A 21080-nucleotide genomic window follows, 5' to 3' on the forward strand; every position below is an offset into this window, starting at 1 on the left:
TGACCATACAATCCAAACAGGTTGGTCGAAGAATGTAATTCCAATATGAAAATCCAAAGGGGTAGCTGTCTCTCAGTCCCTTTCTTCAAGAGTTCAAACATTTACGTGACACCATCTTGTAAACTATATATCTCACGTAATGTCCACATCTGCATGAAAATTGCACATATAATGCCTCCACGCCCACTTCACTTTTTCCAATACCAACTGTTTTCGATTGATATTATCGTTGCTTCTGTTTCTTCTCTCATCATCCAAGAAACAATGCTTTCTATGGAGAAAGAGTCAACGTTTCCTTCTTCAGCTTTGCAATTATTACCTCCTGGTTTCAAATTCCATCCATCTGATGAAGAACTCATTGTTCATTACTTGCGAAACAAAGTGATTTCGCATCCGCTTCCAGCGCAGTTGATCACTGAAATCGATCTCTATAAGTATAATCCGTGGGAGCTACCCAGTCAGTTCTGCAGCATTTACTCATTTAATTCCTCAGAGGGGTTGATCCTTCTATATGGATCATAGCAGCTAAATTTTTTTTATTTTTTATTTTTTTTCTTGCTTGGTTTTTGCAGAAAATGCTTTGTTTGGAGAAGATGAATGGTATTTCTTCAGCCCGAGGGACCGGAAGTATCCAAATGGGGTGAGGCCAAATAGAGCAGCAGCTTCAGGCTATTGGAAGGCTGCGAGCAGTGACAAGCCAATTCTCACCTCTCGTGGATCGAAGCACATTGGGGTGAAGAAGGCTTTAGTCTTTTACACTGGTCGTGCTCCAAAAGGAGTTAAAACTGAATGGATCATGAACGAGTATAGACTGCTTGACAATACTGCTAAACCATCAAGGTTAAAAGGGTCTATGAGAGTAAGTGGATATAATGAGATATTGAGATTGCATATATCCATATATGAATCTCAAAATAAATGTATCTAAAAAAGATGGAGCAAACCACTTCGAGGGCCTTAGATACACATTAGTGTATCGAATACCAGAACCTCCTTGGTTAGGGTATAGACTTCTAATCAACTAACACGGTACTTTGTTTCACACTGTAAAAAATGCTAGCGTCAGTCACCCACGTGCATGTGACTGATAACCGTTGATGGGAGTGACCTCCATCAACCGTTTAGAGTTACGACACTCTAGCTAAGTCTTCACTCCTCATATTTGTGAAGCTTATAGAAGGTTTTCATGCTAGCCTAGGCTCCCTCTTAAATATTGTTCCCCAAATACTCAATCTTGTGCAGACTTATCGTACTTAAATTTGTGAAATAACTATTTTGTTTTTTGAGTGGAACACAGATGGTAAAGAATCTTACCTGATTCCATGCTTCAATTTAAGTTTTCATGTTTTTTTATCACTTGGTTATGTAGTTCAGATATCAACTTTGATAAGAAAACTGTAATCTCAAAGGCAATTAAAAAAATGCTTCTTGTTGTCACAGTTGGATGATTGGGTACTATGTCGAGTTCAACAGAGAGGAAACAGATCAAAGAACACATGCAACAGTCAAGACAGCTATAGCACAGAATTTTGGAGGTACCTACCGAAAGTTGAGCAGACACAGCCTACATATGCAAACCTTCATGCTGATATTATCACCGATTTTCTATATAAAGACTGCCAACTATTAGCTTCCATACTTTCTGGTCAAGCTCCATCTCCAACAGAGACCAATTCAAGCATGAGCTTTCAACGGAGCAAAGATAGCTATGAAGTTCGTTCAAGTAATATGGTAAAATCAACAATATCAATTTCTTCTTCGGGCATTGATTCCAACACACTAGAAATGAAAACTAGAGAAGAAAATATGAAAGAAAATCACTTTCCACTCATCAACAATCGAGAAAGCAAGAAAAAAGATGAGAATCTTCCACCTAGCAAGAGACCGACAGGCAACGCTATCAACTGCTACATCCCAAACCACTCCCAGTATGACCTACTCAATGCTCATCCAACCGATCCCACCAACTTTGAGGAGTTTAATGAAATGACCTTCCCAGGGACGTACTTCGAGTAATGAAGTAAACTCTTTGCAGAAAGCTATGTGTCCTCATAGAAAGGACACAGTCAGGAGGCGATAGCTTCAGGCTATACAGCATGAAATGTAAATAAGGTGTACAATGCATGGTATGGATTGGCCTCCAAGGCCGGGCAATGAATATAACCGAATCAGTAATCTGTGTATTTTCTGTCTAGTTAACTCTGTTTATGTGTATATGTGTATTGTCCTTACAATACTGGTGTAATAAATAGTCTTATGGCTATACATAAAAGCTTATGCTTGATCATGGGAAAAAATAAAAGAAAAAACTTTTCTGATGCTGTTATGTAATGTAAAGTAGAATTCTCAGTAATATCGGCCATTATTATATAAATTCAGTTCGTTTTCCTTTCATGGTTTTATCAATTCTTTACTTATACAGAAAGCAAACTTGACATCGTTAAATACTTCTGCAAAACACTTTTCCCTACTCACAGTACGGATTATGGTCATCATAACAGACTTTACGAAACATTTGTTGTACCAATATAAACTGATGCTTAATAAATTAATAGCATGATAAGTACAGACAGGAATAAATGAACCTAAACTACAAATTAAATTCCATTTTATTGAGAGAAAGAACCACTGAGTAAGAAATTATATAATAATCATCTTCAATTAGCCAAAACTAGTTTTGATAATTGAGGGCGTACTTGAACTGAAGATGCTAAAAAGTTATAAGGAAAGCCCAGGCAAGATATGGTCCAATAATAGCTGCTGATTGAAGCCTTTTGAATGCAATTTCATCTCAGTGCACTGCAAAAGAACAGTAGAATTCATTTGCTAAAGGGAAGACAAAATTCAGTACAAAATTAGGAAATACAGTTCAATAGTAAATAATGATGGATAGACTATTTGGTCTGCAGGAAGTCATAACAGCAGACGCCCATGAAAGATGTAGGAACAGTTCTAAAGCATATTCAGAAAACAGAACCTTTTCTTTTTATACTTCATAAAACCGACGAAATATATGTGTCATGACTATAAAATCAACCTAATGACTTTTAGTTGAATGTTTTACTAGACGTGTTCCAGAAGACAAATTCGTGTATCAATCTGAAAGAACGTTTCAACTCTACAGCTCCAAGGAAGTGCCTCTTAGCATTTGGGGATTATGAATTTACGATTTCTGAGTACATGCACAGAGCGAGATACTTACTTGTATATATAGAAGGCGATTCCGAGAATTATACACAACAAAATAATGTCAATGCAGAAATTTCGGCTCGACCTCACCTGCAAAAAGAAAAACCAAAAAAAGCAAAGGTTCTAATAATTATAACCCTGCCTGCATAATGTGAGAATTGGAACTGATCAGTAAGGTCAGCTTACAGATACCTTGTGAAGATTGTCCTTGAGCCTAACATTGTTACTCTTTATTTCCAATGTAACCTTGTCCACCTGTCAAGGCACCAAAACATTATCAGCAAGTATTGAACTTATAAAATGCTTGCGACATTATTTCTTCCAGATGTAATTGAGAAGACTAGGATTTCAGTGAGAGAATAAGCTCTCACTTTTGTATCTATTTCATCAATTAGTGGGACTTGCCGATCCAATTCCTGAAAATATTGAAACAATGATCAATCTCTAAACACTTCTGAAACAGAGGTATGTGAATCACATCCAAACCTCATTCATATCATGTGCCAAATTTTTCAGTGTTCCCAATCCTTCTGATATGACATCTAGACCTTCATCCTGCACAAATGACCAACTGAATCAAAAGAAGTGCAGAGTTATAGCATACCAGAGCTAGAGGCAACTGTATAACTAAATGATTCTTCTCTCTTCTTTGTTGATCACAGAGCAAATGTAAAAGAAACTAAATTAATTTTAAAAAATGTTACATACCTGTTTCATTTTACGCATTTCATACTCCGTCCTGAATTGATTTGATTCTTCATTTTGCTGGAAAAAAGCACTGTCAAAGTTCCCATCTGATTGGTAAGGAAACACACCAGTATTAACAATCGAACAAAAGGCCTTCATTGAAAAATATAACCACAAAACAGACAAAAAAAAGCATAAAAAACACTGATTACCTGATGAGTCGAATTTGATATTTTTATGAGATGCTGAAGTTAACCATCCCCCAGCTTTTGTGGCTGCAGTTTCTGACCCATCTGGTATTTCTTGTATCCTCTCTGGTAGTGCAAGAACCAGATCATTGCGTGTTTCTAGGTCTTCTTTGGACAGCCCTTTAACCTGTTATTGTAAGGGATTAGGAATACAAATAAAACAATTCGTGTTATAAACTTGGAGTTTTTCAAACGTTTTCGGCCTGCAAAACAAACGAACCTACACAATGCCTTTAGAGATAACTCTGGTGAAAAAATCAACAAATCTAGGTTGAAAAGATAAAAGTCTAGTTGTGAGCATTTTAAAATATTGCCCATGATAGGCATGCATCCTCTTGTGATCAATTAATGATCAAGAGTTCATGCTCCGGCGTTGCAGGGCTGATGTTCTCAAGAATTCTTTGAGAAAATGGTTATCGCAGTTAGATGCTACTACCAAAATTATTAAGAAGACCTAATATGGGTTGGTTACGTTTGCAATTTCAGTTGTGAAAGCAAAATCCACATTAGTTGCCAAAAGGTGGTAAATATATTTTTGAAGCAAGGTAACATAGGTTGTGTCAATTGAGGGTAAATCATGAACAGGAGATATGAAATGGTAATATAGCCTAGAGGGAATTAACGAAACGAAGATGATATGAAGCCCTTAAGAACACCATATTTGCTCCAAGAATGCAGAGCTGGTAAAGTATGACAGAATAAAAGGCCTCCCAAGAAACTCATAGAAGCAAACACATATCAAGCAAGACGAGCAAATGCATGCCAAGTCATTAGAGTAGAGAAAATGATATATTCTAATCAACCCCTTAAGAATTCATCAAAATGGGGTTCTCTATCTGCTTGTTAATGTAGGACTTTATAGAGTCCCAACGCTTATGCCAATTGTTCCAGAATCAAAATTGTATAATAAAGAGGAAATGCAATATCCCTTGGGAGATATCTACCGAGGTTACAGTTGTCTCCTTTTAGCACAATCTCTAGACAACCGTATTCCTCCTCTCTGTCCTCCCTGACAAAAGTCTTGTACTTCCTAGTCTAGTTCCTTCTAGATTCTGCTACAGTAACCCTATTTCTTTGAAGATGATTGTTTTGTTTCATTACTACAAGAAACACTCTTGTTTTGCTTATCTTGTGAATCATTTTCATTGATAGACCCACGGTAACGTCCAGCTCAATCTACACCACTTTTCCAAAACCAAGAAGCTATTGACTTTGGAGATAAAGCCAGCTATCAGATAAGAATATGACATCAATTTGGAGCTATTATCACTCAGTTCATCCGTACACACAATCTCAATCGCACCCCATCATCCATTGCAGAATTAAATTTTCATAAAATGCGACCCACCAAATCATATCTTATCACACATCTTTCATAAAAAAAAAGTCAGCTTGCACAAAAAAATATATATTAAATTCCTAAATTTAAAAATCAATGAACAGAGATTTGATTTCACCTTCCTCTGAGCCAATTTGCGCAGCTTAGGAATTTCCTCCATCAATCGAGCTTTGGTCCGACGAATCTCGACATTGGACGCCACCGCCAGAGCCCGATTAGTCTCGGTCGCAGCCTTCTCGGCTTTCTGCACATCCCAAAACAAATTCAAACTTTTCCTGCATATTCTCGGCAACCGAATGAGGAAACAGAAAGCTAAAAAAACCTGGCGAGTGGCTTGGATTTCGTCGTCGAAGCGAGCGTAGAGACGAGCGAAGGCATCGTCGCCGTGAGGGTTGAGGTCGTGCTGCTTCTCGATGTCGTACTTGTCGTATTTCTTGCATATTGAGTCGACTCGGGAGAGGATGTCGATGACGCTCATTTTCGTTTTCTCTCAGAGTGAGAAGAGAAGATCGCTTCGTTAGAGAGAGGGAGAGGGAGAGAGAAACTCTCTCGTCTCGTTCAGGCATTGCGTTTCTCTCTCTTTCTGCGCCTCTGAATTTTCGGACGGTTTTTTCCATTTTTCTGGAGAACCAGGAAGTAAGGAAGAACGCGACAGCCTGGACTTGGTCAACTATCTTTTTGGCGGGTACACATCCCATTGGCCATTTCCGTCTCCCTACCCGGTCTTTTTTTTGGGGTCAAATTCTACCCGGTTTTATTTTTTCTTCTTATTGCCATCTTGTTTTTCTTTTGTTGGGTCCTTATGCCAGGCCCAAACTGGGCTAAGAACAATCAAATTGCAATGGCCTAGCTCTGAGTTCCTATCTTTTAACCGTTTGATCAAAAAACTAATTTATTTTGAGATAGGGCATCACTATAGAATTCTTGCAACGAACTTAGCCAAATTATTTTGAGAATGTAACAAAAAAGAATTTTTCAGTTAAAGGGGGAACGAACCCAAAAATTAAATTAAATTAACTAACAAAAAATACTTCGAGCCGACATTTGGCCTAATTTATTATCATCCAAAATAAGAGCCAAAGAAGTAGGAAGACATCAAAACTACACAAATCCAAAGACAAATTGTGCCCCGTAATAACAGCAAGATAATCAGCAACAAGGTTCTACTCTCTAAGTTAAGTAATAGCTTGATATTGACGTAATTTTTCGTTCATTCGAGTATTTACCCACACTTATCTTACTATAATTTTTTGCAAATTTAGCTAGTTGTTGTTATGTATATATTAATTGGGTATTCTTCCCATTAGTTTTCATTCCTACCAACAATTGGCAGCATGGAAGCAAGATTTGCAACCTCATTTATGAATAACAAATTTATGTGAGCATAATGTCATATAGGGGTGTACGTCAGTTCGAAATAGGGATGGCAATGGGTCGAATCGGGGGTGGGTATGGCATTCCCATCCCCATCCCCGTTAAGCTTTTTTCCCCCATCCCCGCCTTCATACCCGCAATATTCATATCGGGGATTCCCCATCCCCACCTTCGTTGGGGAATGGGTTCCCCGACCCTCCCCATTACGGAAGAAAAAACCAATATATAACTACTTTGTTGAAGAAAAAAAAAAACTAATTCAAGATAATAAATATATATAATATATACTTATAAGACAATATAAGAATGTTTATATATGTATTGGAAATTAACTAAATAAATAAGTAGTGTGGCTTAAGATTTGTATAAATTATATAAGTATATAATATAATAATATAAAATATAAAACTTAGTCGATACAATCACTTTAATAGCATATTTATATATAGCAATATATATATATATATATACCTCATCAAAAAATTAATATATATTCTAAATGGGGAGGGTTCGGGTTGGGGATTAAAATACCAGCCCCGCCCCTCCCTGAACACCATACCCAAAAAATTCCCCGTACCCATCCCCATACCCGATTTTTGTCCTTCATACCCTACCCATTAAGGTCGAATCCCCGCGAAGACCCTTACCCACGGGGAAAATTGCCATCCCTAGTTCGAAACCAATACAATTTAGTTAATTCTCATTCGATCCAATATAAATTGGATTGTGATTTTTTCAATCTAATCCAATCATATTAGATGATTAAATCCAATTGATATTGGATTGGATTGGATGATCGGTTTTGATAATGGAAAAACATAATGGAAAATGCTAAAGGCACCAACTTTGGGCACCAACTCTCTAATAGATCGCGGGACCCGTTGTATTGGCCGGCTCCGCCTCTATTAGAGAGTTGGTGCCCAAGGTGGTGCCCAAAGTTGGTGCCTCTAGCACCACCCAAAGATAATAGTGAAATATTAAACATTTATCCTTAAGTTTAATCTAATCAAACATATTAATATACGTAAATGTAAATACTGGAGAAAATTGTTTTGACTATATAATATATTAAACATAACTCCATTAAATGACTTAAAATATTCATAACTTTTTCAACTACAAATACCTATAAGAGCAAAATAAGCATAAAACTAACTAGATTGAATTTGATTTGATTTGACTGGATTCTCATAAGCATATTCGTCATCCGATCTAATCATGTCGGTTTTGAAAATTACTGATCCAATCCAATCCGCTAAATCATCAAAATCGATTGAAATTGAATTTGATTAGATTGGATCTGTCAGTTTGAACGGATTGGATTGGATCTTGTACACCCCTAGTACCATATAGGGCTATTTTTTATTATAAGGGATTCTTCTAATTAGTTGTCATTAGTATATTAATTCCAAGAATTATAGTAGGAATTTAAACTTCTACAAGTTTGAATTTCTTTTTATTTGGACAAAAGAAAGAAAAATGTAACCTTGTAAAACCTAAACAAAAGGAAGATATGAATTAAAAATATAAAATCCGGGAACAACACAAAAAACAAACCAGGAACTTTTTTTCTTCTTTCCAAATCCTGTTTTTAGTTTAATTTTTAAATTCGGACACATCCAAAACTATTGGATTCTCAACCATTCCATGTACCACTCAAATGAGAAAAACAAGCAAACACAGCCATCGCCTTGGATCAGAGGCTGTGGACGAAGCTCATGATCCTCCACGCTTTCCTCATTCCATATGGAAAAATCATGTTCCAGATTTGAAACTCCAAGGGCCTTGCTACTTTTTACTAAACACATAAGAAATAAAAAATTATGTGTTTCTCGTTAAAATATGTAATCCAATACCCCTCAAAATTAGGAAGAGGACTAAGAGAGTAATTACTCGAATTCTAATTCTAATTCCCTAATTCTCATATTCCTAGGTTTTCTTTATTTATAACTTTTCCATTCCCAATAAGTAAGCATGTCTTCCTATTCCTATTCCTATTCCTATATGGACTCAGTGATATGCTTATAAATACCACACATCTCTTGCCCTAGCCTTCTTGTCCCATCAAAACCTTAAGCAAACAATAGAGAGAAACAAGAACTACTCCACTTGATCCACCATATATTAGCATTAATGGCTGATTCGCGTCATGTGTCGTTAGCATTCCGCTTCCACCCCACAGATCAAGAAATCATCCGTTCCATTCTTTACAAGATGGTGGTTGAGAGAGAGCCTTTGAACCCGTCATACAAAGGCATTGTTCATGACGAGGACCTCTTCGGCACCAAAGAACCATGGAAGATATGGGAAGATTATGGAGGAGACCAACTCTATGATCAAGACTTATACTTCCTATGCCAGCTCAAGAGGTTAAACTTCAGTGGTTCGCGTACCCATCGCAAGGTTGGCTGCGAAGGGTCCTGGAAAGAAGGAGTTGCCTCCAAATTGGTTTACGATGGAAACGCTAATCCTATTGGTAGAATAAGACAGCTTCGATATAAGAATCCAAAGTCGGAGCACCACGGTGGGTGGTATTTGGATGAATATAGCCTTTTTGTAGGTGATGATGGTCATGATCAAACTACTCCTGGTATTAATTTTGTGATTTGTCGATTGAGGAAGAATCATAGGTCCGGCAGAATAAGAGCAGGTGTGGATAAAAAGACCAATAAAGCACCACAACAAATAAATGAAAGTAAAAGAAAATCAATGAATGTGATTATCAATATTGATGATGAGGAAGTACCACATGGATGCTCAAAAAACGCAAGAACCCGAGAGAGCTTTAGAAAGAGAGGCTCCTTCTTCTCTCCAGAATTTCTCTCCTTCCCCACCGCCCTCTTTTGAGCAGTTGGTGGCTATGCCGCCGCCCTTTAGGGCGGCACCTCTGCCACATATGGTGTGGCTTTTCCGCTTCCCTCTTTTGTAGCTTTTCCTTTTCTTTTTTCTTCTGTTTGTTTTGGATTGCCCTTCCTCCCTTGATTTTCCAGATGTTGGCCCGAATCTCCTTCACATCTCCTCTCCCATTACTCTTCAGTCATTACACCTCCCTCACCCTCTTTTCCCCTCATCCACTCACCCCCAATTAGTCCACTTCTCTCCCATCCCACAAAATCTCAAACCCTAAAATCCTCATATTTCCTTAGGATTTTCTTGGTTGTCTACTGGCTTGCTGCAGTTGCTTCTACCCTACCACCCATCCCTATATATGAGATTTTGATATGGAGGTGTGGCTCTATAGTTTAATGATCAAATTGACCAATCCCTTAGTCGTTTGAACATGATGCATGTTGGTGGCTTTCTCCCCCCAAACCCACACTATACAGATCCCTTTTGTTGGCTCCCATGGACCTTCTTAATTGCTTTCAACAGAAATGCAACTTTTTGGTGGAGTTTTTTATGCAAGGCCAATTGGAGATTGAAGCTAAGACCTTGAATATGCTTGTGGAAGTTTTATAAAATTTTCGTAGCAGCAAATGAGAGCAGTCTTTCAACTCAAGTCAGCATAAGTTACAATCCCGTCAAAACTGTGTTGCTGTGAGAGAATGAATATTTGCAGACTTTCCCAGTTTTTCCTCAAGGTGTGCGATATATGGTTGAAAACTAAGACAAAGAGCTACAATTTACATATTGTTCCAGATTTGTTCAAAAGGTTTATTAGCCCCAAAACATGTGTGCTGAGCAGCTGATGTGTTATTCCAATCAAAGTAGGAAGATGAGTCAATTACTTACTGATGCAACGAGTTTAGCAAATATACACATGGACCATTGGGATCGCATTCATGCATGAGGAAAGTCTTAATAACATATACTAAATAAGTGTCTCTTCGTATTTGGGAGTTATCTTGGATCATGAATAGAGGAAGGGGAGTCTTTTCATCTTTGTTAGTTATGGGGAGATATAAAGTGAAATTATCATTAGGAGGGAAGTTAGGATAGGAAAGGTTTAGGAGAGTTATGAGGAGTTATCTCATCATAATTTTCTAATCTTATCTTATCTCATTGTAGGGGAGTTGTGAAGAGTTATCTCATCTTGATTGAGAGGCTCCTATAAATAATGCATGAAATTGTAAGAAAGGAAGCGTTTGATGAATCAGTTTATGAATTAAAATTTGAAAAGAACTTTCTCTTTTTCTATCAACTTGGTATTCCATGGGAATCAATAAGGCACAGAGCCCTTTGTTCTTGGCTATTCTCATCAAGAGAATCAACAAGGATATATTAAAGGTTTAATTTTTTTATTTCTTTGCCCACTATGCCTTCTGTCACTTACCTATTGAGAATTTATGTTTTAATTAGGTTTCTCTTTATTTTTAGGCTGCTGTAAAAACTCAGCTAGGTAAGGAATATGACGTGAGGTGCTCTATTTAAGCATGGAAAAATCTTCTTCCAAAGAGTTATGCAAGACTTGGAGAAATTAGAGAGTGCCGAAAGAGTGCCGCAACTTTGCGAGGGTCTTTTTTTTTTTTTTTAATAATGTTTTTGCTTATGTCGAATTCTATGACTATGACTAACTGAATTTCTTTTGCTAGGACATGATGCAACCCTAGGATGATTATCCAGTTTTCTTATTTTTCCTATTTATTGATTGTCGTTTGATGTTGGATTCTTAATACTGTGCTTTATAACTTAATTGATTTTCTTGATGCTTGATCACTATCTAGATTTTTAATTGAGTTTATCTAATGCAAATTAGAGTAAATACCCTACTTAATTTGAGGCTTCCTTCAAGTGATCAAGATTTGTAAATCTTCTAGGGTAAATACCATGCTCCTAGGGTTTACATGCTTGTTAGAGGTTTTCACTCATCTTAATAAGTTTCTATGTGTTCATATTTGACTTAAATACCATAGGCGAATTGCATATAGAAATATTTGGGTTAGCCTAAATATCATAAGCTATTCATGAAAAATGAAAATTAAGCGGCAACATCAATTGGTTAGTTAATTGGTAGGTGAATAAGAGACTATATCATATTACTAGTGGTGAATTCATTGTCCTAGTGCTTTCATCAATTTGAATTTATCATCTTTGTGTGCTTTGATTTTTCTACTCGTGTTGTCTTTTAATTTCGTTAGTTTAATTAATTAAATCACTCATTCAAAATCCCCTTTGTGTTTATGTGAGTATACTCACGTAAACACAATGAGGATTTGAAGTGTGTTTTGTGAAGTAAATTAGGTTAAATTAATTAAAGGGTTATTGACTTAAATGGTCCCCCAACTTTTGCTCAGTCTCATTTTGGTCCACCAACTCAAATTTTCATTTCAATCGTCCTTCAACTGTCCATTTAGTATCAAATTGGTCCTATCGTCAAAGTCAGTCAATTTTATTGTTAAATTAAGGGGTAAAACCGTCCATATACAACTACCAAACTATCCTGACTCATTCCCCATCTCACAACTCCATCTCACATCTTAGCCTACCCCATCCTCAACCCAGCCTCCCTTCTCCAACCCCCTCGATCTCTCGCATAAAGTTGCAACTTCAAGCCCAAAGGAGCCCTGCAAATCAAGCCAACCCGATTCAAATATAAGTCATACCCAACAAAAACAACCCCATATCATATTTGGGTTGGTGTATAAAGACGAGAGAGAGAGAGAGAGAGACCACCATTCATAGGTTTTCATTTTTGTAGCTTTTGGGTGGTAATTTTCGTGGATTTGGACTGTAGAGAGTGTAGGAAGTTTGGCGATGATGAACGAGGATCATAGATCTGGGGATGTGTGTGTGTGTGTGAGAGAGAGAGAGAGAGAGAGAGAGAGAGAGAGGGTACAGGTCACAGTGGGAGCGGCTGGGAGTGGTTGGGTGACAGTGGCTGGAGGCTGTGGGGTTGGAGTGAAGAGGTGGGGTTTTCTACAGTTCTTGGGTTTGTTTGTTTTTGGGTTTCTTTTTTATAAAAAATTTTGTTATTTATTTTTGTATTTATCTAATTTTAATTAATTTAAACAATAGAGAAAGAAAAAAAAAAAAGCCATATTGGTAGTAAGATTCAATTTTAAAATAGTACAAGTTCCTATAATAGTTTTCTTTAATTTTTAATTATTGTATTAATACTTTAATTCACATGGACAATTTTACCCCTCAATTGAACGGCAATATAAACAGACTTTAACAGTGGCATTGTGTTGATACCAAATGAAGAGTTAAGGGACCATTAAAATGAAAATTTTAGTTAGCGGACCAAAATGATACTAGAGCTAAAGTTGAGGGACCATTTCAGTCAATAACCCTTAATTAAAAGTTAAACTCAATCATCGTGCAAATGACCTTGTGTTTGCCTTACTAAAATATGATTAACCTTGTGCACTTGCATATAATTTTTGTTTAGAATAATCTTCATTTTCAGGTTATCTAAAAATCACAACACCGTCCCTACTCCAATTCATGCTCCGGCGTTGCAGGACTGATGTTCCCAAGAATTCTCTAAGAAAAAGGGTTATCATAGATAGATACTGGTATCAAAATTGTAAGATAAGACCTAATATATGGGTTGGTTACATTTGCAATTTCTGTTGTCAACGCAAAATGCAGATCAGTTTGCAATGGAAACATCATAAGGTGGGAAGTATATTTTTGAAGCAGGGTAAAACATGAATACGAGATATGAAATGGTAATATGGCCTAGAAGGAAAAGAAGATAATATGATTTCACCTTTTTCTGAGCCAATCGAGCATTTGGTCCGACGAATCTCCACACTTACTCTCCCTCGAAGCCTTCTGGCTTTCTGCATATTCCCACACACAATCAAACACCATAAACTCAAAACTTCCTGCATTTTCTCAGCAGCCAAACACAAACAATCAGATGGGAAAAAACAAATCACAAGAGCGGTTTGGATTTCGTGGTCAACGAGAGCATATTTCTTGCATATTGAGTCGACTCGCTGGGTTAGAGAGGCTCTCTCTCGTCTCGTCTCGTCTCGTTCAGGCACTGTGTTGAGTCGCTCTGTCTTCCTTTGAGTTTTCGAACAGTTTTTTTCATTTTTGGAGAAGGAAAGACTCGTCAGCCTCCACTTCAATAAAAGTATTTTTGGCGGGTACCGTACACATCCCATTGGCCATTCCGTCTCCCGACCCGGTTTAATTTTAATTTATCTATCCTTCTTCTTTTGATGGGTCGGGTCCTATAGGCGGCCCATGGTTAAAAGACTAACAACCTACTCCCTGCCTCAGACCTCTCCACGCTTTCCTAATTCCATATGGAAAAATCATGTTCCAGATTTGAAACTCGAAACCCCTTGCTACTATCTATTCTCCCATCTCCAAGTAATTTACATGTTGACTTATTAAAGGGTGAGTGGTGCGGTGGTGCAGAGTGTGGGCTGAGGAATTCCAGGAGGTTTGGCGGCGGCTGTTGTGGCTGGGGGTCGGGCTGTGGCTAATCTGTGCGAGCGAGAGAGAGAGAGAGAGAGAGAGAGAGAGAGAGAGAGAGAGTGTCGGGTAAGGGGGCTGGGTTTTCTTGTTACTGTTCAAATGGTGGCTGGGTTTTCTTGGTACTGTTTTAGTGGTGGCTGGGGTCGGGACTCGGGTGGCGATGTGGAGGTTACTGTTTCAATTTAAAAGGTAGGGAACATGAACACCTATTCATGCAAAAATACTTATCTATAATGGGAATAGCACTGTTTTGTTATTCCCGACCAATAACATAATAACACATGGAAAAGTTATCCTACATATCACTGTGTTATTGACCGGGGATAGCAAAAAGTGTTATCCCCGTTACATGAAAATTTCTCTCTTCTTCATGAGGTTACTATTCACGGCTGGGTCGGGATTAATAGTCCTCTTTTGAAAGTGGTTACTGTTTCATTTTTTTATTATTATTTTTTTTTTATAGATATTTTATTTTAAAATTGTAATTACTTTTTAATCCACATGGAGGTCCACTCCATATAAAAAAATGTCACATCAAACCTGACACATCAGCATTTAATGTCTCTTCTTAAGGACTTGCTAACGAAAGATTTGATTTGTATGTTTTCCGTGAATTTAGGTATCTACATGTAAAATTTAAAAGATTGGGTACTAATTTGAAACGAACCCCAAAGTTCAAGTAGTTTTATGTAGTTAACCCTTAATCAAATTATAATTCCCATATTCCTAAGTTTCCTGATTCATAACTTTCCGAGTTACAATTTCGGTCAATAATCCTAACTTTCCCATTCCGAATAAATAAGCATGCCCAGACATTCCAATTCCTAGGATGTTCCTATCGCTACATGGACTCAGTGATGCTTATAAATACCACAAATCTCTTGCCCGTCTCCTCGTTCCATCAAAACCTTAAGCAAACAATAGAGAGAACAAGAACTCCTCCACTTGATCCATCATATATTAGCATTAATGGCTAATTCGTGTAATGTGTCGTTAGCTTTCCACTTCCACCCCACAGATCAAGAAATCATCCGTTCCATTCTCTATAAGATGGTGATTGAGAGAGAGCCTTTGAACCCGTCATACCACGGCATTGTTCATGACGAGGACCTCTTCGGCACCAAAGAACCATGGAAAATATGGGAAGACTATGGAAGAGATCAACTCCATGATCAAGACTTATACTTCCTCTGCCAGCTCAAGAGGATAAACTACTGCAGTTCGCGCACCCATCGCAGGATTGGCCGCGAAGGGACTTGGAGCCAACGAGTAGCCGCCAAATTGATTTACGATGGAAACCGTAATCCTATTGGTAGCGTAAGAAAGCTTCGGTATAAGAATCCAAAGTCGGAGCACGATGCTGAGTGGTTTTTGGATGAATATAGGCTTTTTGTAGGTGATGATGGTCATGATCAAACTTCTCCTGGTTTTGATTTTGTGGTTTGTCGATTGAGGAAGAATCATAATAAGTTCGACAGAATGAGAGCAAGTGTTCATAAAAAGACCAATAAAGCACCACAACAAATACATGAAAGAAAAAGAAAATCAATGAATGTGGTGATCAATATTGATGATGATGAGGAAGTACCACATGGATGCTCTAGTGCTAAGTCGCACTCTTGTGGTTTATGATGAGAGCAATTAGCAGACATAATCCCTGATATATTTGATTATTAGCGGAGGTGATTTTTTTTTCTTTTCTTTTTTCGCAATAACCAGATTGTATCTTTAAAAGGTTATCTTATCTGGAACAGAATCAATGGCTATTTCTTGCTTGCTGCCAAGAGCCACCATGGCAAACAGGGGTTGACCATTAAGCTCATCCACTGTGATTCACCGGAATCACCCACCCCTCTACCAACCCAACCTCACACAAGCACAAACAACTCAAAAACTCAATTCACCTCCTATCCAAAGCTCGCTTGCAGGCCAAGCACAACAAATCCAAAACTCATTCTCATATCCATCATGTTCAACAACCAGATTTTATGTTAAAACGGTTATCTGCAATAGAACAGAATCAATGGACTGTCATTTTGTACGACTTGGGGGTGTCAAATAAAAAAGAGTCACCTTGTAGGTTTAAATAAAATAACTCAATGAATTTAGTGGATTAAAAGCACTATTAGTATTGCAATGCATCCACTAGTGTAATGGTTTAGAGCAATTGCTCATCCAGGCAAGGTCCTAGGTTCGAGTCCTATCATCTGTATATTGTGTGGGAAGGTTCGAGGGCTTAGGTTCATCATTGGCAGATCTAGAGAAGAAACTTGAGCTAGATTCTGTTCACTCTCTCTAGCATTGTAGGTTAGAGAGAGTGAAGAAAAAATGAAAGCAATCCCGTAAGATGCGGGCTTCTCCACATGGCATAAGATGCTTAAATGCCTAGTTAGTTTAGAAGGGAAAAGGATTAGGAGAGATCCTCACAGATGTTGAAGAGAATGGAAACCTTAATCCTATACAGAGAACAAAAATTTAAATTCAAGAATGGAAGGACGACAGAGGACAACGCAGAAACACACACAAACACAATCTTGACAACTAAACTACATGAACAAAGCCAAAACTATTTGTTTTGAAAGCAAATGAAAAATCAGATGAGGTACAACTATTGGTATATTCATCCATCCCCATTCAGTAAATCCTAACAATCACTAGCACTTTGCTTCAAAATAATATTCTACCACGGCGGAATGTCGACTTATTCAAAAAGTTTTGTAAATCAGTAAGACATTTTGCAATTCTCAACAATCTGTCAGATGGTAAAACTCATCCAACTAACCTTACATACAGGGCCTGCCACAAATCCCAAAACCAACAGATCATCCAGTAGACATAAACTCTAATATAAACATAAAGCTCACCTCATTCTTAAAGCTTCAAAACAAGGAAAGTAAATAATATCATGCTTAAAAGAGTTTTATCATACAATTCGAACACATCTATCAAGGGAAACTCTTACTTTTGTGCGGTCATATATTGGAACAACAAATATTTCTATTTGCTCTGCACTCGCCAAGCAAGGTCAAATCCACAATGATCTATCCATACACTAAACCACTGAGACGTTGAGGGGATCAACAAGTGTAAAATGGTGAACTCTCTGGATAAACTCAGCCCCAGCCCAAAACTCATGTTAGCCTTCCCTCCCATAAACATTATATTAATCATCAATGAAAGATTTGTTGCGATCAAAGCCAGTATTTAATGATTTGAAGATATGCATGGGAAATGGGCACTCTATAAGAACTTATGAACCCCACCTCTTTTACTTACAAATATGGAAATAACAAACTTCATTCCTTCTAATTACACTGACAAATTGACAATCATGTGCACCTAGACAAGAAGCCTCGCTACAGTAAGTTTCTATCGCGTTCTTTGCATTCTGCTGATGTTTAATCTTTTTTTTTTCTTTCCATTTATTGAGATCTCAACCCACCAAGAAAAAGGATCAAGGGCATGGTTATCTGATCATACATCAAAAGTCAATGTACAATGACAAATCCAATGCAATGCAAAGTCATCCTTAACTTATTTTCTCAAGAGGCAATAATTAGGGGAGATCATATATCAGAGTAAATTGGCCATCTATTATTAGGATACAAAAATAACACTATCTAGTTCATGATCTGCTAAAAATTCTCAATGATACTCAGAAGAACTAGTATGCAATTAGAAGACTAACCAATTATCAGTGATTAGTTATCATACAACAGTTTCGACCAAAAAACAGTAATCATACAACAGTTCCGACCAAAAAATAGTAATCATACAACAGTATTCTTATAAGCACTAAATTTCCATATAAAGAACCACCTAAGATCACATGCTTTACACATAAAAGAGATGCTAGCCCTTTTGTTTGAACAAAAGGGAGATGCCTACCTGAATTGAACAGAATTATGTGATATTACCACTCAGTCAAGAACAAAGTAAAAAACCAGGAATTTTTCAGCAAAAGCGGGCTTCTGCAATGAAAAACACCTTTCTCCAAAGAAATATTCTTTTTCTTTGGATACCGTTTTCCAATTTCAGCATTTACTAGCCAAAAGGCTACATACTTTTTATAACTATGCATCATGGAACTATGTGCACATATTCAAATCCTGTTTTCTTGTACTCTTTAAATTTTAACAAATCCAAAACGAAAATGAACAAAACATACACAACCATCGATTTGGAGCTAAAATCAAGATCAATATGTAAATAAAAAAATATCAGAGAAAAATTAAGAACGGCTAAATATCACTTCGATTTCGTTAAAACCACCATCCAAGAACCATCCAATCCAGAGTTAAACAAAATTGAAACCCTACCAACATCAACCCTGCGAAAATTTACAGAGCATAACAAAAAGAAAACACCGTATTGTTCGATTACCCATTAAGCTTCGAATAGAGACCCGATCTGAACCAGGACCCGAAACTCAAGCTCCACCACCGGATCGGTGGAGATAGAGCTTGCCGAACACATGAAGAGCCGTAACGAAGCCGATGAAGCAGAGGCTCATGACGAGAACAACAGTCGGCGTGATCTTCAATCCAGGAGCGTCATCTGTGTAGAACCTGAGCATGTTGTTGCCAGCACCAGACCCGCCTCCGCCTCCGCCTCCGCCGATGCTGCCGGAGCTGGTAGAGCCTCCTATGCGACGGCGGCGCATTCCGGCCGTAGCGGCCGCAGAGCCGCGGGGAGCCATTACGCCGGGGCGTGAGGTGGAGGAGGACGCCGTCGTTTGGGACTGAGATGTGCCTCGAGCCATTGTCAACAACACGAAGTGAGCGTGAGCTTCAGAGAGAGAGAGAGAGAGAGAGAGAGAAGAGAACAAAAGGAGAAATGTAGAGATCGTAATTAATGTGAAAAACGTTGAATTTATTTAACAAGGCTTAATTATGGTTGGGTTTTTTTCTTTTCTTTTTTATTTAAGCTGAATTTTGGTTGGGTTAGTTAAACAGTGACGAAGATAATAATGGATCGGGAGAGTTCGGCAGCTCTGCTTTTAGTACAGTCGGCAATTATACTTGTTGCACATTGAGTCCATCCATTTGCCCTATAGAATTTCGCCACCTTTCATTTAGTATTGGACTCAAATGGGAATGGCCCAAATTGGTATTCAATCCATAGTTTCCTAGCAATGAATGAATGGGCTTGCATTATTAAATATCTTTCTTATAAAATTAGATGTGGACATGATTCAGATTGGATCGGTTTCACTTCAAAATTACGATCGAATTAATCATTATAAAACAGTTTATTTTGGTTTGGTTGTAACAGGAAACCAAACCAAATCAATTTAAGATAACTTGGTTTGAGCGATTTGGGCCTAAGCCCAATTCCTTTTTCTTTTGCATTTTTTCAACTTTGTTAGCTCAATTACAACAAAAAGAACTTATAACTTGTTACCTTTTCTTTTTTATTTTTCTAGCATATCGGACCATCCTAAAATTCAATAAGTCATAAAACTTCAAAGTTCAATAACTAATATAGTATATCAATCACTCAAAGTTACATCCATTCAACATTCATATCTAGTTATTATCTAATGAGAGAACTACACATGTAAAATAAAATATACAAGTATACGGTACTGTTCGATTTAGGCCAATTTACAAAAGCTCAAAATTGAACCAAAATAAATCATTACGGTTCGGTATGTTTTTAAACCGTTTGATTTTTTTTTAAATCAAAACCAAACCAAACAGACCATTACTGTTCGAATTGGCGAATTTATTTAGGTTCGGCCAGATTGATGACCACCACTATACAAAAACTTGTGTGAATTTGTAATTAGTTCCCTACCTCATAAGTATCTTGTAAATATCATATTGTTTGTATAAATAAAAAAATAATAATTGCAATTATATTTGTTAAGTTACCAAAACTGCTATTGTTGGCAATGATCTCACCCCAAGAAATAATTAATCTTATGAGTTAATGGAGTGTGTTTGGTTTGGAAAACCTCCTGATCTAATTAAGGACATGTGGCTCTCTTTAAACTTTCAATAAATTTCGTCTTTCTAAAACAAACAAAATTTGCTTTGGTTTTTTTCCACTAAAATAAGAATAACTCAACTGCTTCTAATAAAATTTGTATTTGTATTTTTTTTAGAACCTTTTTTATTGAGAGGGGGGCCGATGGTGTACTAAACTCACACACACTATACAGATGCTAGAACTTGAACCTAGAACTTTACCTGAGGAAGTAAATACTCCAAATCATTATACTAACAGTCCTTTGCAAAAAAATTTGTATTTCTAAGAAACAAAACCATGTCAATACTTAAAACAAAATATTTTATCACGTACACCGTAGGACCATGTCAGTACTTAATAGTTACATAATTACATTATTAGAAAAAGAAGCTGACGTTGAAAATTTTACAAGCAGCAGCAAAAACATATGCTTCTCAGATTCACTGCTATCCTTGCCAAAGTGACCCTAAGCTTTATGCAGGCTGCCGCTGGGACGAAGAGGCGGGCCATGGATGGCACGAAGCCGCCTCCTGGTGCGCTCCATAGGGTCCTTCTGCTCCTCAGCACCGACATAGTTAGCCAGAGTTACCCCCAAAAGTATTACCCCCAAGCACAAAACTGCATAGCACTGCCTACCCAACTTGCCCAACAAGCCCTCTGCTATCTCCATAGCTCTCCCAATCGAAGTTTCTCTCTTTTTTCTTCTTTCTGGAAATTGATATGAATTTCTTGTAAAGTTGTATGTGATAATATTTATAAGCAGGCCAAAGGGTCAAAAGGGTACTTGGAGTTTGGATCAGAGGCAGCGAAGAAACAAGGGGAAGAGGAGGCGGCCGCTGAAAGCAGAGGAAAACCAGGGGTTGTTTCGTTTGTATAAGCGTTTGATTAGGCAG

The 21080-nt window shown here is 37.5% G+C and overlaps 5 protein-coding genes across 8 annotated transcripts; 3 read left to right on the plus strand and 2 right to left on the minus strand.

Moving 5' to 3' along the window:
* Positions 1-188: 188 nt before the first annotated feature.
* Positions 189-2016, plus strand: LOC110770775 (NAC transcription factor 56-like). The gene is made up of 3 exons (XM_021974999.2): positions 189-457; positions 573-859; positions 1441-2016. The coding sequence occupies exons 1-3, from the start codon at positions 265-267 to the stop codon at positions 2014-2016; spliced, it is 1056 nt and encodes a 351-aa protein (XP_021830691.2). The 5' UTR covers positions 189-264.
* LOC110770644 (syntaxin-71-like) lies at positions 1730-6101 on the minus strand. Of its 4 annotated transcripts, none has more exons than XR_015836681.1 (9): positions 5582-6101; positions 4089-4251; positions 3898-3983; positions 3676-3744; positions 3561-3605; positions 3382-3444; positions 3203-3279; positions 2697-2799; positions 1730-2039 (listed from the first exon to the last, which is right to left on the minus strand). XR_015836681.1 is itself a non-coding variant. In XM_021974843.2 (9 exons), exons 1-9 carry the CDS (start codon positions 5939-5941, stop codon positions 2787-2789), a joined length of 798 nt encoding a protein of 265 aa, XP_021830535.2. In that variant the 5' UTR covers positions 5942-6101; the 3' UTR covers positions 1730-2786. The 4 variants fall into 4 exon arrangements, 3 of the variants coding, with proteins under 3 accessions (XP_021830535.2, XP_088111462.1, XP_088111463.1); XM_021974843.2 differs by having other exon boundaries at positions 1730-2799; positions 5582-5707; positions 5786-6101; XM_088255336.1 differs by having other exon boundaries at positions 1730-2799.
* Positions 6102-8970: 2869 nt separating this feature from the next.
* LOC110770786 (NAC domain-containing protein 100-like) lies at positions 8971-9684 on the plus strand. Its single transcript, XM_021975006.2, has one exon. The coding sequence runs from the start codon at positions 8971-8973 to the stop codon at positions 9682-9684; it is 714 nt and encodes a 237-aa protein (XP_021830698.2).
* Positions 9685-15183: 5499 nt separating this feature from the next.
* On the plus strand, positions 15184-15846 carry LOC110770793 (NAC domain-containing protein 87-like). Its single transcript, XM_021975015.1, has one exon. It carries the CDS (start codon positions 15184-15186, stop codon positions 15844-15846), a length of 663 nt encoding a protein of 220 aa, XP_021830707.1.
* Positions 15847-18445: 2599 nt separating this feature from the next.
* On the minus strand, positions 18446-19081 carry LOC110770529 (Preprotein translocase Sec, Sec61-beta subunit protein). Its single transcript, XM_021974682.2, has one exon. The coding sequence runs from the start codon at positions 18974-18976 to the stop codon at positions 18644-18646; it is 333 nt and encodes a 110-aa protein (XP_021830374.1). The 5' UTR covers positions 18977-19081; the 3' UTR covers positions 18446-18643.
* Between the last annotated feature and the right edge of the window lie 1999 nt (positions 19082-21080).

Source organism: Prunus avium, chromosome 6 (assembly GCF_965620075.1).
Source record: "Prunus avium chromosome 6, drPruAviu1.hap1.1, whole genome shotgun sequence".
In the NCBI taxonomy this organism is placed as follows: Eukaryota; Viridiplantae; Streptophyta; class Magnoliopsida; order Rosales; family Rosaceae; genus Prunus; species Prunus avium.